Source organism: Meleagris gallopavo, chromosome 3 (assembly GCF_905368555.1).
Source record: "Meleagris gallopavo chromosome 3, MGAL_WU_HG_1.1, whole genome shotgun sequence".
In the NCBI taxonomy this organism is placed as follows: Eukaryota; Metazoa; Chordata; class Aves; order Galliformes; family Phasianidae; genus Meleagris; species Meleagris gallopavo.
In genome coordinates, this window is record NC_139406.1 from 48504807 (window position 1) to 48521284 (window position 16478).

General features: G+C 40.6%; 1 protein-coding gene across 6 annotated transcripts in view; it reads right to left on the reverse strand.

Annotated features, from left to right (window-relative positions):
• The window catches only part of SLC35D4 (solute carrier family 35 member D4), a 70349-nt gene that overhangs the window by 15762 nt on the left and 38109 nt on the right, over window positions 1-16478 (reverse strand). For 4 of the 6 annotated variants that reach the window (XM_085220886.1, XM_085220887.1, XM_010708861.2 and 1 more), the window contains exons 14-15: window positions 7101-7165; window positions 2866-3556 (exon numbers count right to left, since the gene is read on the reverse strand). The exons of 1 other annotated variant lie outside the window; for it this stretch is intronic. In XM_085220886.1, the coding sequence (XP_085077012.1) occupies window positions 3496-3556; window positions 7101-7165 (126 nt within the window). In that variant the 3' untranslated portion in view covers window positions 2866-3495. Of the gene's footprint in view, window positions 1-2865; window positions 3557-7100; window positions 7166-16478 lie in introns of those variants that run through there. One more of the 6 variants, XM_085220888.1, reaches the window with a different exon arrangement.

Sequence of the window (16478 nt, forward strand, 5' to 3'; positions counted from 1 at the left end):
CCCCCTGCTCCTGTCTGGAACAGGATTAAGGTCTCACACTGGGTCTGGTGCCTGCTTCGCATAGCAGATGATCTGCCTGAAAGCTGCTTATTCAGCTTCTGCTCTGGGTGAGACAAATCTGCTATGGAGTTTTCTTTAAGCACCCATCCCCTGTAGTTTGCAGGTGAAACAGTTGGAAGAAGGCCTCCTTTCCTTAGCACAGCTCCCAGTAACTAGCTTTTCTTCAATACTCAATAGAAACATCCTTTGCAAAACATATTCTATGTCTACATCACACTTCTTGAATTCTTCAGATCTTGTTTGAGGATGGGAGACATGAACATAAATATATATACACTCTTCCACTAGCTCCAAAAGAGTTGATTAAAAAAAAATAGTAAATCAGAACTCTATTTTTAACAAATATTTCTATGTTTTAGTAAGAATTTTAATAGCTACATTGCTTCTTCCATGCCACTTGACTTCAGGAACCTCTATCCTGAAGGCCAGCCATACACACAGGTTGTGCGTGGGCAGCAGATAATACAAACCAATTACTTCAGGGAGACTGGGAAAAAAAAGAAAAGGAAAAAAAAAAAAAAAAAAGAAGAAAAATTAAGTATAAACAAGATAAGATCAGAAAAGCTCTGTGTGGTTCTGCGGGACTCTCCGCCAGAGCAGTTTGACCCCAGCGGCGCTGAGGCAGCCATGGACCTGCATCCCCTCAGGACAAGCAGCACATCCCCACCTCTCCCCATCCTCAGGAACTGCTAGGCCTTCAGAAGCTCCTTAAAAACAGGCTGAAAAGCTGAGGTACTTCACCAGCTGCAGGGCCATTGCCACGCACTGCTCTGAATGCACCAAGACGGATTTTAAAGGCCTTGGAGTTCCATTTCCACCTTACTTTGAAACTTCAGCAGGAAGGAATTGTGCTGGTCCACAGGGGCCATGCTCACTTGCAGCAGGTCAGGCTGGTTCAGAGTTTGCTTCTTTCCTGCCATGGTGGACACAGGAACCTAACCTCGTTTTCTTGAATTGTTTTCTTTCATGGTTTATGGGGGTGATCAATTGAAGCCTATAATTTTTTACTTATAAATACAAGCACATTGTGGTAAGGCGTAAAAATGAAAAGCAGAAGGAAGCAGCTCAGTGCTGTGTAACATGCACAACGGTAAATAATGATGAAGTAGACTCACTAAGTGGAGAAATACTAACTTGGCAGCTGCCAAAAATGGATTCCCCAGAAGCCAGGCAATGCCACGCCTACCTCAGCTCAATGACCTTCCCACAAACGTCCCAAATTCCCTCTGGAATTAAGGAACCCCCACTGCTGAACTGCCATTGGTTTTCCGCTGAGACCACCAGCAAGAAAGCACGTGGGTGCTGTGGGTTTTGGTACATTGCTATGAATAACACAGACAGGAGAGCGAGGAAAAAAATCCAGACTGCAGCCAGCTCTGGAAAGTTATGCAAGAGAGGTGCATGAGGTGCTTTTCCCAGAGCAAACATTCAAGCTGTGATTGCAAAACCTAGGCTGTCCCTCTGGGTGCTCATGAGGAAGCACTGTCCTTCCTGGCTGAAGACTCGCCACAACAGCAGGAAGGTGCAATGGAAAGGATCCCCAGTGGGCTGGCACAGCTGAATGCCCAGGGAAGAGCAGCATGCTGCAGATACCACTCCTGGAGCTGTCTGGATTCACAGGCTGCAAAACAATGAGGATCCCTGGCTGGGTGCTCAATGGCCCATAACATGGCTTCAAACTTAGTGCCTGATGGCTCCTGTTGGTTTCAGGACCAGTGCTTATGTTCAAGCCCATCGTTCTTTTGTGTTTGTTCCTCTCTGCCTCCTCCTTCCGAAAGCTGCATTTTACCACCTGGCTGACTCCAGACTCGAGTTAACTTGAGCATGATCCAACATGCATGGACAACAAGGCAGTGTGAACAGACCTTATACTGAGATAAGCTTATCTATCACACAGGGCTGACTGCTCCTCTGAATTCTCTTCTTTTTTAAACTACAGCTTTTATTTATTTATTTATTTATTTATTTCTGAATATCAACTAATTTTCACCTAAAATCTTTCCAGGCAAAGCATTTGGCAGCAACTTATTGTAAAATCTGTCTTGGTTGTAAAACAATGGATTTTATTTCAAGTTCAATGCATGCTTTAAATCACAGGTGGTGGAATTTGTTGGATTGAAGCAGGTATGTCTTCGCTATCTGCAGCCTTCTAAAAGCTAGAAAGATTTCAGAAGGTCTTTCAGTTCCATTAACAGAGTAATCTATTCCTGAAGAGTCATTTCTGTGAAGGCTCCCCTCTCCTTCTCCTGGTTATGAAAGAAACGTTGTCAATTCAGATTAAGGGACTACAGTTTAGATCATAGAATCATAGAAGCAAAGGTTGGAAAGGACCTACAAGATCATCTAGTTCAATCGTCCTCCTATCACCATTACTACCCACTAAGCTACTAAACCATTTCTTGTAAATGCCAAATGTCATTCAAGACAAGTCCCTCTTCTCATTGATGACTTGCTGTCAAGCTCCCTTTACCATGTAGACATTCCCCCCAATATTATCAACTCAACATTAAATATCACTTTCATACAGAGCGCTTTCCCAGGCACTAATAAATCAAGACTTATTTCGAGCATCCATTAAGCAAGCAGAAATAAAATTACTGTAAGAATACTTGAGATAAATTGCCTCACTCTTTAAGACATTCATTCAAGTTTTATAATCTTTGTTGCCTCTTGCAATAATTCAAGAGACAAACCACCACTGGGAACAGTGTGAGTCCTTCCACCCCTTCCAGCTGACAAAAATTCACAGACTTCAAGAAGAATCTTGGGGAAAAGGAGGAGAAAAAATACACAAAGACCAAGAACTACAGACATTAAGATTTATTGCTCATTTCCCCATTTGGCAAAGCTGTCAACCCACCACAGTTCCATGCGGGAATTATCTCCAGAAGCCCCATGGCCTCTATCACTGTGCCAGCTCAGACAACGTGACTACAGACCTGCGTGCAGCAGCTTGCTGCTAACTGAACAGTTGGAAACAAAGACCATCCTTCCTGATACTGAATTCACGGCAGGATCCAGGCTCTGACATTGTTTGGTACAACCTGTTGTCAGTTTTCAACAAAAGAACTGTGGGCATCCAGTGGGGAACGCCGCTTTTCCTGAGTTCAATTCCCTGTGCAAGAAGCTGCTACTGGGAGGTTCTTACACAAAGTCATAGGCTTGAGGCCAAGCAGATTTTTTTTTACCACATCAATTGGAAATAGTTTGTGTTGTGCTTTGAGGCAAAGGCTCATAATTATCCTACTAAGTATGCTGCTCTCTTACCAGCACTACTGATGGCATAGTTTTTCCTTAATTAAAATAAAAAAGAGACAATAGGTCCCTTCCCTGTGCTTGGTTGCACTTCTTCATTCTTGCTGCTGTATTTTATTTGTGATTGGGTTTCTGGGTTGCAAGTCAGCTCTTTTCCAGCTGCTGAGATCTGGTTCCTCTTTACGTGCCTGTTCTCTCAGTGTAAACAAGCAAAGCTTCTCCAACTCCGCTGATCACAAGGCTGTAAACAAAGGATACCACAAATTCAGCATCAGGCAAGTCCCTTTACTTGATACAATGCCAAACAGCAGAACATGAAGAGAAAGGTATTCATTTGTCTAAATATATTTCAGCCTAGAGACAGTATCCCTGGTGATGTTTTCATTTGTCTTGCTAAGAAGAGGCCGAGAAAAGAAACATCCTATTTTACTGATCCCACCAGAAAAGTACTCCTCTATATATTAGGGTTACATAGAGAAGATTGCATCTAATGAGGAAGATAACTGTATTCTGCTCTGGGGAGATCCCCCTGGCCTAGGGAGGTCAATGGCAATCCCTGCACTTACTGCAGTTTGTGAGCAAGCTGGTGGAAGGGCGCTGCCCAGTCTGCAATGGCAGCGGTTTCCGAGTGCTTCCTTCTCCCACTGCTCACAGCACAGTGCTGGCATACTGCTCTCCAAGGCTCGGGCTAGAAGCAGGACTCCAAATTAGGATGAATGTTTTTTACTAGCAAAACCATTCATTGAACTAAGATGTCAAGCCACTCAACGTGTGCAATAATCCCCAAATCTGAGAGGAACACAATAGGAAACTAACTCTTCTCCGCTTTCATAACAGTGCAAATCTGAGTGTACTGACCTCTCCTTTGAGCCTAATGGCTTAGTTAGCTTATGAAACAGAAAAGCTCCTTAATGAATTCCATAAACAAAACAAACTTTTGTTAAGTTCATTTTTAAGAGTTGGGTTTTTTTCCAAGGGAAAAAACATAGACATGTGAAGCTGAAGGCTCTCTGGTGTTTAACAGCATTGCATTCCCTTATACCCTTAGTTTTGGTGATCCGTTTTAGAGATCCCATACTCCCCTTGTTCCTGAGAGGAACAAACATTACATAACAATGGCACAAGGCCTTACACTTACTCAGCGAGCAGCCCTGGGAGGTAGGTGCTGGGCAGACTGCTCTGGAGATGGAATACCTCAGGTTGTGGAACTACCACCAAGGAGCAAGGGGCTGGGAGGACTGCATGCTTTACAACTAGATCTAAACCACATGTGTCTATGAGTACAAGAGCGCTTTCTGTAGAAGGTTAACTCCATGTCTTGCTTAGATTTAATCTCCAGCTACAAACACATCCTCTGCATTGTTTTCTTTGAAAGTCGAGGATGGATAATAATTCTTTTTTTCTAAGGAGAAAAGTCTAGTGAATATATGAAGGGCTATACCCAACAGTTTTAGAAACAACTCTTAGAATCATAGAATCATTTGAGTTGGAAGGGACCCTTAAAGGCCATTTAGCTGAACTCCTCTGCAGTGAACAGGGACACCAGGCTGCTCAGAGCTCTATCCATTCTGTCCCCGAGGGTCTCCAGGGATGGGGGCATTCACCACCCCTCTGGACAACCTGTTCCAGTTATCATCATCCCTATTGTAGAAAACTTCTTATAACCAATCTAAATCTCCCCTCTTTTACTTTGAAACCATTTCCCACAGTCCTATTACAACAGACCTTGCTTAAGAGTCTGTCCCCTTCTTTCCTAAAGTCCCTCTTTAGATACTGAAAGACCGCCCTCCTGTCTACCTGGAGCCTCCTCTTCTCCAGGCTGAACAGCTCCAACTCCCTCACCTGGGCCCACTGCTCAAGCCTGTCTAGGTCTCTTCTTTTCTTTTTTCTTTCTATAGTTACATTTTCTACATTTTTTAACAGAGACTTTAAAAAATGCCCAACCTGTCACTGCTGTAGCATTTTAAGTGATCCTATACAAAAGCTATTAAATTATACACTAGTGCTCTATGAAAATGTACTTGCATTTAAATTGCTTTTTAACATCTTATGTCTTACATTAGAGGAGAAGAACTCCTTTCTGTAGGACTTCAGGCATCCTCATGCCCACAAAACCCATACTCACCAAACTACCAAGCCAACAGAAACCATCATTACAGCTTCAAGACGAAGCAGAGCTAAAAACCATGGCTAAATGCCAACCCATTTTTTTTTTTTAACCCTTGGTTTACCATCTGTCAAATCCTCTCTCTTCTGTTTATTGTGGAAGGCACAGCTAACCACAATTTGATCATCGCTCAGAAATTAACGTATGATATGGTCTATTGCAACACTGGAGCAATATTAAAAAACTCAGTGATTAATGAACTCACAAGTGCTCTGCAGCTGCTATCATCTAAGAAACTATTTTCAGAGGTTTGCTGATAGCCAAGGCAATACCAAGACACAAACAATAATGGAACTTAAATATGGTTTTGAATTCTAACAATGAAAGCATAACAGTGGTCTAAGGGCTAAGAAGAAGTTTCTTTTAATGATACAGATGTGTTCATTATTTATATTTGCTTTCAGTGCACGCAGAGCATATGCAGCTATATGGGTCCGTGTGTTCACGTTCCCAGTGCTACACATTTTTTTTAGCATACATGTCAGTGAATGTGATGTGATATTTGTATTATACAAAGCCTGCACCTAGCACGTAGGACAGACTGAAGATATATGTAAACATGGTCAAGAAGAGCAAGCTAATGGCCTGTACCAGGAGCATAGTATGTACACTGATACTAGTTCAGTCTCATATACACATAGGCCACACAAATGTATTTTTAGAGCTACAAAAAAACACTTATGATTTGTTTTAGCATTTGAGATTACATGTACCTAACATACATGTAGGGATATATATTCACACATACATATGTGGGACTAGTTTAAACTGAGATTTTCCTTTCTGTAGCTTCTTTGTCACACCTGGAAAAAGAACATGCTAATTCCATTCGGTGCAAGGCTGAATCTTTAGAATGACAGTCAAACTCTGAAGGACAGTTTGACTCTACAGCTTTTAAACAGCAAGCAGACTTCTATTTCCAGTAGCAGATCTATTCCCAGCGATACAATCCCTTCTTTAGTAGTTTTTGCATGGCAGAAGTACTAAGGTGCATCAGCCTTGGACTGGGATTCCTTTTTGCTGAGCACGGTTCAAACATAGATCAAAAACACCGTCTCTGGTTTGCAATCCAATCCTTTGCATCACCACCTAAAAGTTTCAGAATGGGTGATTCATAAGGTGTGGCCATGCGTTACAAAATCCAGATACAGCTTTGGAAGAAGTTTATGATTATTATTTTTCTACTCGTATTTTTGCATTCACAGAACGGATGTCATTAGGGCCCGTTCAGAAACATGAATCTATTGGCTAAAAAGACATTGCTACCAAACCATGATTCCTACATTTTAGTTCCTATTCTGCCACTGATTTATAGTATGACTTTGAATGGGTCATTTATGAGCCAGTTGCATCCATTTATCTAGCTGTAAAACACATTGAGTGAATTATGGTGGGGCTTAGTTTACTGTCCAAAATGTCCATGTTCTCCCACAGAAGCAGAAGAAACAATCTTCTACTTGTATTACCATACTGAATCCGTCACTGCGCACCTGGTTCTCCTTACATTCAAAATGTTACTGACACTAATAGAATTTGCCATTTGAAAAGTGTTTCCACATGAAGCACGGTGTGGAAATTCATTTTTACTATTAAGAACAAAGCCCACGTAGGCACTTACCAAGAAATTATCAGTACATTGGCAGTCATGGCAAAGAAGAATGGTGATAAGCTAGCAGTGATAACCTGTAAAATTGAAAGGAAAAAAACCTTGTGATCGTGTGATATCACAAATGAAAACTGAAATACTTTAGCTGAAATTAAATCTCTGCATATGTAGTCACTTTTTTTTCTTTGCTTTTTCAACCATTAGATTCCATAACAAAAATAGGAAGTCAATGGGCAGAAGAAACCCAATGGGACTGTCCTAAGTGGGACATCATTGCTGAAGGTGGAACTTCCATTCCTGCCCAACCTCCCTCCCCTACGTGAGTACAGAGCCTACACAGAGGAACCTCCTTTCTCCTCTGGCCAGAAACAACAGAAAAAGACCCAACGCCTGGAGACACAGAGCTGCGCAAGCAGCCTGGGGCAGAAATGTGGAGTAGTGTTGGGAATCACATTTCAAAGTCAGGTTGGATAGAGCTTTGTGCAACCTGATGTACTGCAAGGTATCCCTGCCCATCGCAGGGTAGCTTGAACTAAGTGACATTTAAAGGCCCCTTCCAGCCCAAACTATTCCATGATTCTAGGAAAACTTGCTTCTCATTAGGTTAGGGGGTCAATGGAGCACATAATGCAACTATAACACATTGCAGCTGAATTTTGACTCCTATAGAATGTGGGATACAGTAGAGGCAGGGCATCAGAGTAGAAGGTCCCTTACTGCATATGCCAGTTGGACCTGTCTGGAAATCTGGTAGCTTTTATTTGCCAGCAGTAATGTAGACTGGGGAGACCAGTCAGGTCCCAGGCTTTAAGAGCCTCGTATTTCTGATGAGAATGAGAGCCTAAAGTGTATTTGTGGGTGTAGGGAGGACAGGAAGAAGAAAAAAGAGAACAAGGTAAATAAAAACCATGTAACTTCAATGGGTAAGAAATCTTTTCTTAAACCAAAGTGTCTGAGCAGAGAAGATGGGGGCAAATGACTTTACATTTTTGCAGCACTGATCCCAGAAACAGCTAGTTCCTGACATAGAATGGCTCACAACATATCCCAGACCCTGTTATGGAGCGACCACATCTGCAGGCTGCCCTCAGTTTTGCACATTTTGTTGCCAGATGGATAATGTAAGATGGAAAGAGTTCAGAGAACAGTGACAGAGTCATTAGATGCAGGAATTGATTTGCAGTCAACAGTTAGGATAAGCAATGCCTGTGGGAATGATTTACAAATACTTGGGAAACATGAGCACCAAGGAATGAAAGCAACTATTTAGAATAACACAAAGTTGCCCAAGTCAAAAGATGAAATTAAGAAACAAAACATTTAAATAATTATCAGCTAAGATTTCCTAATAGTTGTTTGTCTAGCTGATTCTCAGGAGAGACAGCAGAAACCTCGTTTCTTAAGCTAATAGAGACCTGCTAAAACACAAATACATGTCCAGCAGGGAAGTAAATGATTCTTTGTAGTAAACTCTGCACACCAGAGGTTGAGCTGACAGTGTGTTAGTCAATGCCCATTATATCTGCTATGGCTGCATTTTAGAAAACAGGTTTCTCAATCTGTGGACCACAAGCAGCAAGAGAAGAGATGCTTGTACATCAGTCCTCCAGCTCCACTGAAGGAGTTAGTTGGAGGGGGGGCAATAATGTAAACCTGGCAGCTCTCAGCTACATGTCAGTAAAATATATACACAAGTGAACATATGAATATGTAAACACACCCAAAAGAGACTGAGATGGGAGCAGGATGAGTCGCAAACTGAGAGTTATTCTTCAAAACTCATCTTTCCACACTCAGCTCACACTTTGACCTGTTCCATAATCATTTGCAACCAGAGGGAGCTGACACACAGTCTGAGCAGCCTGACCACTCCGAAGATGCACCTTTCATGCACTTTATCTCTTACGCTAGGCTGGATATCTGTCAGTTCCAATGCAGTACTCCAACATACAGCTACACCTCACACCAGAGGGCTGCGTTATCCCCTTGCACACCTTGCAGCAGCTGCAGTGATCTACATAGAGCTGCTTCCCGCTTACATCAGTGTGAATGACTGTGGAAATATTGGCACCAAGCTTATCTTAGGCTAATGCCAATTTATTATGAAAAAATACACAGCATTCGTTACCAAGCATGTAAACATGAATTTATGAAAGATGGCAGCTGTGACATTTACAGTGTTCTTTTCTTTAAGTTGCTCTCCTGAAAGAAGCTAAAGTGCAGCAATTGAGAAGTGACACAAGTCAAAGCTGTGTCGCCCACTCCATTTTAGAGTCATGTTTATTAGAATCTTGAGAAGAGGCCAAGAGCAGAGAAACAAGCATTTAAGAACCCTGCGAGCGCAGGCCTTATCAAAAACAATACACCATTCTACTGCCATCATCCCAAAACACTGCAAAAATGCTCCTGCGGGCTGCAGCCTTTTGGACCATGGCTGCAGAACACTGCTGTATTTTTAAAAAGTTATGTAAGAGTGCCTCAGTGCCAAAGAGAAACAAAATGTGGGTTGGAAGAGCACATGAAGTAAGTGTGCATAAGGAAAAAAAGGAAAGAAAGAAAAACATCACTAAAATGTCCAGCTTTGATTGTTTGTGTAAAAGGGGTGCACATTTAAAAATAAAGAAACAAGTTTTCAGGGAATCTAATCATCAGATTTGCTCCAAGGGAAGACTCTAAAGGCACTCCAGCCACATTGTTCAGAAGCCAATTTTCCTTTTACTACAGTTCAGCATTTCTTGAAGTGTTTTAAGTGCACATGTATTTAGCTTTTAAAAAAATACACCTACATTGATGTTCTGGATGTCCTTTGAAATAAAAATCACGCTAAGTGCAGTAATCTCTCTTTCTTCATCTTAAAGGTCACAGATGTCCTCCTAGGCATTCAACTGCCTTTGGAAAAGGAGTGAGCTTGCAAGACAAAGGAAAGCAAGCAAAGGGCAAACTAAAGGTAATGACTTTCAAATCTATTTTAGTGCTGAACCACTGAAACTAGGAGGTGGAAAGGAAAATTTTAATTAGCTAAAACCAGTCCGTTTTAAACAAAGCCCCCCCATATTTTGACATTGTTACAAATTCTTCCAACTGATACAGACACGATGGCTGAACCCCAAATATTTTAGAAACAGGAATAGTTCCATGAGCTCTGGCTACTTGTGTGCTTATAGGAACTGTGATTGTGCAGTGCTGCAAGAGCTGTTTTTAAAAACATTTATATTGTGAACGTTTTCGCAACATTCTGAAACAGCTTTCAGTGATTAGGAAAAAAATCCAAGTGTAGCATCATCTAACAAAACATTTCCATGTGAGCTGAAATTGTTCCTGAGAAATCTTTTCAAATGCTTCCTTGTCTACCTCTCCCCCCCCCTCCTTAAAAAAAGATTGTTTTTTTTTTACTTCTTAAAATAAACCATTCTACGTTTACCATGTCACTCTATTGCAGCATGAAACAACATGCATTTGAAAGGAGCACACAGTGAACACTTACTGACCTTAATCTCAACTATTTTTATAGTTCCAGTTGCTGATTTATTTAAAGTTATTTTATACATTAACAAAAATGTGCGCATTACAAAGGACATTTGTTGTCACAATGAAGAACAGTTTCAGTTCTTTACAAGACATATCAGCATTGAAGGAAATAACTGCACCTTTGTGGTGGGATACTTATCTAGAACCAGGTCTGTGAATAAAAGGAGAGCGCTCCGATTTCCTGCATTGCTCCAGGGGCCGATCCATTGGTCCACCCTAACTTACTCTACGTGAAACAGCTTCCATGGCAAGGCAGATAGCTTGCATCAGCTAGGATTGCAAATCCCACCAGGAAGGAGAAGGAAGCTTAGAGCAATGTTTACCATGAGCACAGCATCCTGGGACATGCTCAAGGTGAGGCTGGATGGGGCCTGGGCAGTCTGGTCTAGTGCCAGATTTAGTGACTGACAACTTTAGGGTTGGAACTAGATGATCTTTGAGATCCCTTCCAACCCAAGCCATTCTACTATTCTATGAATTCTGTAGGACTGCTGGTGTAAAGACTGGTTCTGAGTAGTTAGATAATGAAACAAACAAAAAAAAACAGAAGGGATTTCTTTCCATAGACCTTCCAGTAGAGGGAGTGAAGAAGAATCAGAACAAGAAAAGAGAGTGACCCTGTCCTCTGGCTGGATTATGCCACAGAGAAATGTCTATAAAACAACAGCCTTTTACAACTTACTTCTTGTAATTACTTCTGATACTTGCAAGTACTAGAAGTAGGGTTGGACTCAGCCAGAAAAGCCAGAAGAGCAGAGAAACACACTCATTCTTCAACTTATATCATGGTCTTCACAGCACAAAACAAAGCTGTTGAGATCCCTGTTCCAATCTCTGAATGGGAGTGGCACACTTTGACAAGATTCAGTGACAAGGAAAGAACTGAACATTGCAAACAGTGAAATAGAAACCAATGAGGCTGAACCCTTTTACCTAATGACCGGGGACATACAAAAGCTCCAGAGTCTGTACATTGCAGAAATGGCAACCGTCAAAGATAACTCATCAGAAGTTGGCAAAGCATGAACAGTGGTGAAAGAACCTGGAGTAAGGATTGTGAGGAATCCCTTTGGAGGAAAAACTTTGTTTTTCTTCTGTGGTGAAATGTACACATAATGCCTGTTAGAGAGGCTGAGCTTTGGGTACTGACACACCACAGCCTGACCAAGCAGAGGAATGTGGGGCTCTAGAATTTCAACCCACAACAAGTGGGATGAGCAGAAGTTTCAAGCTTCTTGGTTAGGACAGATTCCCAAATTCAGTTCCTCATCAAAATGGGTGAGAACTGGCTAGATAAACGTTCCCTTCCTGACCAACCTATCACTGATCCTCTCCATCTCTGACTTCACAGTTGTGGTAGAGAAAGATTTTCAAACTGCAAAAGTTGACTTTGGGTTTTGAAAATCTAACATTTCTGAAGTGTTTGGGAGCTTATTATTTATATCACCAACAATACCAATGAGGACATTTTCAAAATATAGATTCTGATTTAATCTTCCTATCTGAGACTGAAAGACATGGGGCATTTAGTCCAGACACGACCACAATTTGTTAATATTACAACTATATCTGCACATGCCATATAAATAGTACATTTCCTCTGATTCATTGTTAAACTACAAAGTTAAATGTCACAGTTATTGCTGCAAATGAACACAGAATACATTATAATAAAGTTTTCCTTAATTTGTGTACACACAGCCAATCTTTGTAACCTCCCTTCCCCAAACCGCCAAAACCTCTGTCCTTTACAAAAACGCGTATTTCATCCAAAGACGAAGTGTTTTGAAACGGCTCAACAAGTTCCTTCACTGTTCCTATTTATCATCAGGTCATCTTCTCAAAAGATCAGCAAAAAGCTTCTGATGTGTGTAACCTTTGTTTTCACTCTGCTGGTGGATTTAAAGCGATGTCAAGCTTTTTACAGATGTAATATTTGTTGTGTCCCTGTTCTGCATGCTTTAACCAGCTGCTAAGATAATCGTCAAAAATCGCCAGGGAAATGGATCACTGCTGGTACTGCTGGAAACAGCTACATCAAGACACTCCAGTACTATGAAAAAGGCAAAAAAGTACAGCGGGTAAAAATGACTAACAATACTTGCTCTTTTGGACAGCCGCTTTGAATTTACCAAATTTCAGTGTTACATCCCTTTTGTCTGTACATCTACTTGAGAGTAAGCACATGTACATACACGCACATGTATAAGAACCTTGTCAGGTAGGGAGATCTTGCAATAAACAACAACTTCAAAGCAGGAAAGTAACAGTTAATCTTCCAGTGGGTTTTCTGAGCTATCAACAACATTCCTCTTCTTCCTTTGTTTACATACTTTTCTCATTTCAGCTGGACTACTGGCCACTTCTATCTAGCTTTCCTCTACCTTGCTACATTCAAATGTAAGGCAGACTTTGCCAGGGGGTAACTTCTCTGAACTTTAGCAAGAATATTTTGATTCAGAGATCAAGCAGCTCCAGAAGCAGATGAAGAAAGAAGGCACTGACTGGGACAGCCAAATATGAGAGAATAGTGAGGGACCTGACTCGCCCCTAGCTAAACCCTAACTAGTGCAGTCCACTGTGCACTGAGAAACCCTTTGAAATAACCCAGAACTTAAAGAAGATCTTTGTAGATCAGGTGCTGACTGTGGAGTTCCACAAAATGCAGCGAGTCAGCACTGGACAGTCAGAGACACCAATAAACTCACCGATTACTGGAGGCTGTTGCGGACACTGGAAACCTACCTCAGCTGGGCACAGTAGGCAGTGGAACAAAAATCCCTGCTATAGATGACAATGATGGTACACAACTTCCCTTGCAAGAAAGGTAGGATGGGACTAGAACTAAAGTCAGGCACATCTGGATTGTTTGAATAGAGATGGGAAAAAATACAAAGAAAACATGGAGGAAAAAAGAAGTATATGATTTTACTCCCATGGTCATCAGTCAAAATAAAGTACCATTATCAGTTTTGGATACTGTGCACAGCAGATCCTCCTAGACCTGCACAGCACCTGTTTGGCAAGCAAAATCAGACCAAAACCAATCTTCACTGTTTAACTTCAGCTCAGTCTGGGGAATGATCTGCCATGGAAATAAGAACTTCTCCAGAATGGTGGCAACATGGCAATGGTAACAGAGCTGACCACTTCATGATCCACAAAGCATAGATTCAGCCAAACAGCTGTTCTACCAGCTGCTGTAGATTTCATTGAGATGCCTTATTTCATATCTGCTTAAATGCCTGCACAAATTGACAGCTTCCCTAAAGTACATTTTCCTCAAAAGAGACTTGGTCACTTCTCTCTCTCCTTTGTAATTATAGTTTTAGAGCATTATTAGAACAAAAACAGCAAAATCAATTGGTTCCACGAACAGTGACTCAAAAGGAGTCAGTGCCTAGACATGCACTGGCAGTTGAACACTTAGAAATAAAGATAAAACTTAGTTCTAGTTTATACTAACCAATTTGACTTTCATAGCAATTAACTTCTCATCTACTTAAAAATACCTACATGTTGCATTCAATGCATAGAAGAGGCCAAGAGTCATTTAATAAATGACAAACTTGGCAAAATGCTCTCTAACATGTTTTCAGAGCAGAAGTATAAATGTTCGCATTTAGCAAAATCATTGGGTATTTTTAAGTTTCATTTATTTTTTCATGTCTACCAAAGCTGAAGAGTATCTCACAAAGGAGTATCTCTATATCTTAGCTCCTCAACTGCTATGAGAAAGCAGATTTCCAACTTCCATCTAGCAGGATTGTAAAAGTCAGAGAATCCTTTGTGTTTCCATGCCTGGACATGCATATGCTTCGGGAATTAGGTATACAGTCTCTACTTTTTAGCACAATTACGAAGATTTTCTCAGTACTGTATTTAGTATATACTTTTTGTTTCCAGGATGTGACGACCAACACAGCCAAGACCCTGACTTTACAGAAAGTAAAGATGGATATGTGGGTTACTGGATGTAATTAATAGATTTTGCGTGAGAAAATTCTCCTATTACAAAAGATAAGATATCGTGTCATGTTTATTATGGTCAGACATGAACAAGACTTCCTATTTTCAGGAAGGCCTACCAACGTATAAACACATATCTACAACCATTCATATATACACACATACTATATATAGCGTGGAAATGTATAAACATACATCACTGATGGGATATGACTGAAGAATTACAAGTACTCATAACTCATTCTGACAGATATCCTGAGTGTTTATAAAAAAACCTCTGTCTCTTGTAAAAGATGGTATTTGGTTGAAGATTTTCTTCTTTTTGGACACAAAAGAGCCACTTCACTCCATACAAACATCAGATTTCTTTCATAAAAAAGAGAAAACAAAATGAAGAAGATGTGCCCTTTATTATATATGGATATAATGGCCAAAACATACATTTCCCCCTTCTGGGACTGATGGGATAGCTGATAATGATGATAACCTCCAGTCTATAAAGTACAGAAAGGTTATAGTACTGAATTCAATTTTTACTGTGCCTCTATTTATATTTAAATGTTTCTCTTAAATGTGACCACTGAAAATGTAATCCAAATACTGATATTTCTCTCAGCTTTAATCTTCTGTACAGAGGAGAAATTAAGTTCTGCCTGAAGTGTGCTTTGCTGATATGGAATCATGATCAATCATGATTCAAACAAGTGGGCATATATGCACCAGACTAATAGCATCTGTTTAGATTAGTTGTGCAAATGAGAGGCACAATCCGTGTAGCAGCTGAAGACCTGTCAAATAAGGGCAACAAAGGTCATTTAAAGAGGAGTAAATGAAGGCTTCATTAGGCCAAGTAACTTTGATTGTCTTTGCTGAGCAGTGCTTTGTCTTTTCTTGCTGCTACAAGACTGACTGTTAATGCATATCTAACCAAAAGAATAAATACATGTGTATTTCTTGGTTATATCAAACCTAAGTCTCAACGCCTCCTGCTTCATGCATTGTAATGCTGAATTGCTCTCTTCCTTTGCCATTCAGTTTGATGAGGAGTCTCTTTTTCCTTGCATTGTGACCTGTTATTGCAATGGCCTTAAACTGTTCCTGTCATCTCATCTCTGCCTTGAAACCTTTGATCTCAGGAGCTGGCAGGGCAACATGATTCATCATCTTGCTTTTATTTTATTAATTATTAAATATTTGTGTAATGGAGCAAGCATTTGTCAAACAACAGCAACAACAGCGGCAGTGAGTGTTCTAACTATTAAGATCACTAACACCAACTGGAATGAACCAAGGTATGGTTTAATAAAGTTAACTGGTTGATCTCAGAGGCATCAGGAGAATTTGCAGCAAGTCTGCAGTCAACATGCGCATCAGAGGAAGGTAGGGATCTCTATATTGACCTTAGCTTATGGGAAACTTATACGCCTTGGCATGCAGCTTGTTAGTTTTTCCACTTCTGTCCCACAAAGATTTTCACATAATGTCTGCTGCTGCTGAAAATATTGTGAACCCACTGATGCCATTTGAGTGGATCTCAACCTGTAAAAAACCATGGCTTTCTTTTTTCTTTACAGCCAGTTGTCTCAGCACTATATTCTGTGTAATGCCCTGAATTTTACTGGTCAGTAATATGGTATACTGTATTAAAGAAGTATTTACTTTGTCTGATTTTTTTTTTATTTTTTTGATTTTTTTTTTTCCCAGTTCTGGGGAATGGCCAGCTGTTCTAATGTTCTGCTTCTTAAAATACTGCAATAAAATACACTTCATCTTATGTTAAGCTCAGCAGTAGCCTTTTGGCATTTCAAGTTGTTGTTCACCTCATCTAACCCTTATAAAATTATGAAATAGAGGTTACTGTAAAGAGACAGAGAAGGCTGATAACCCACGTAA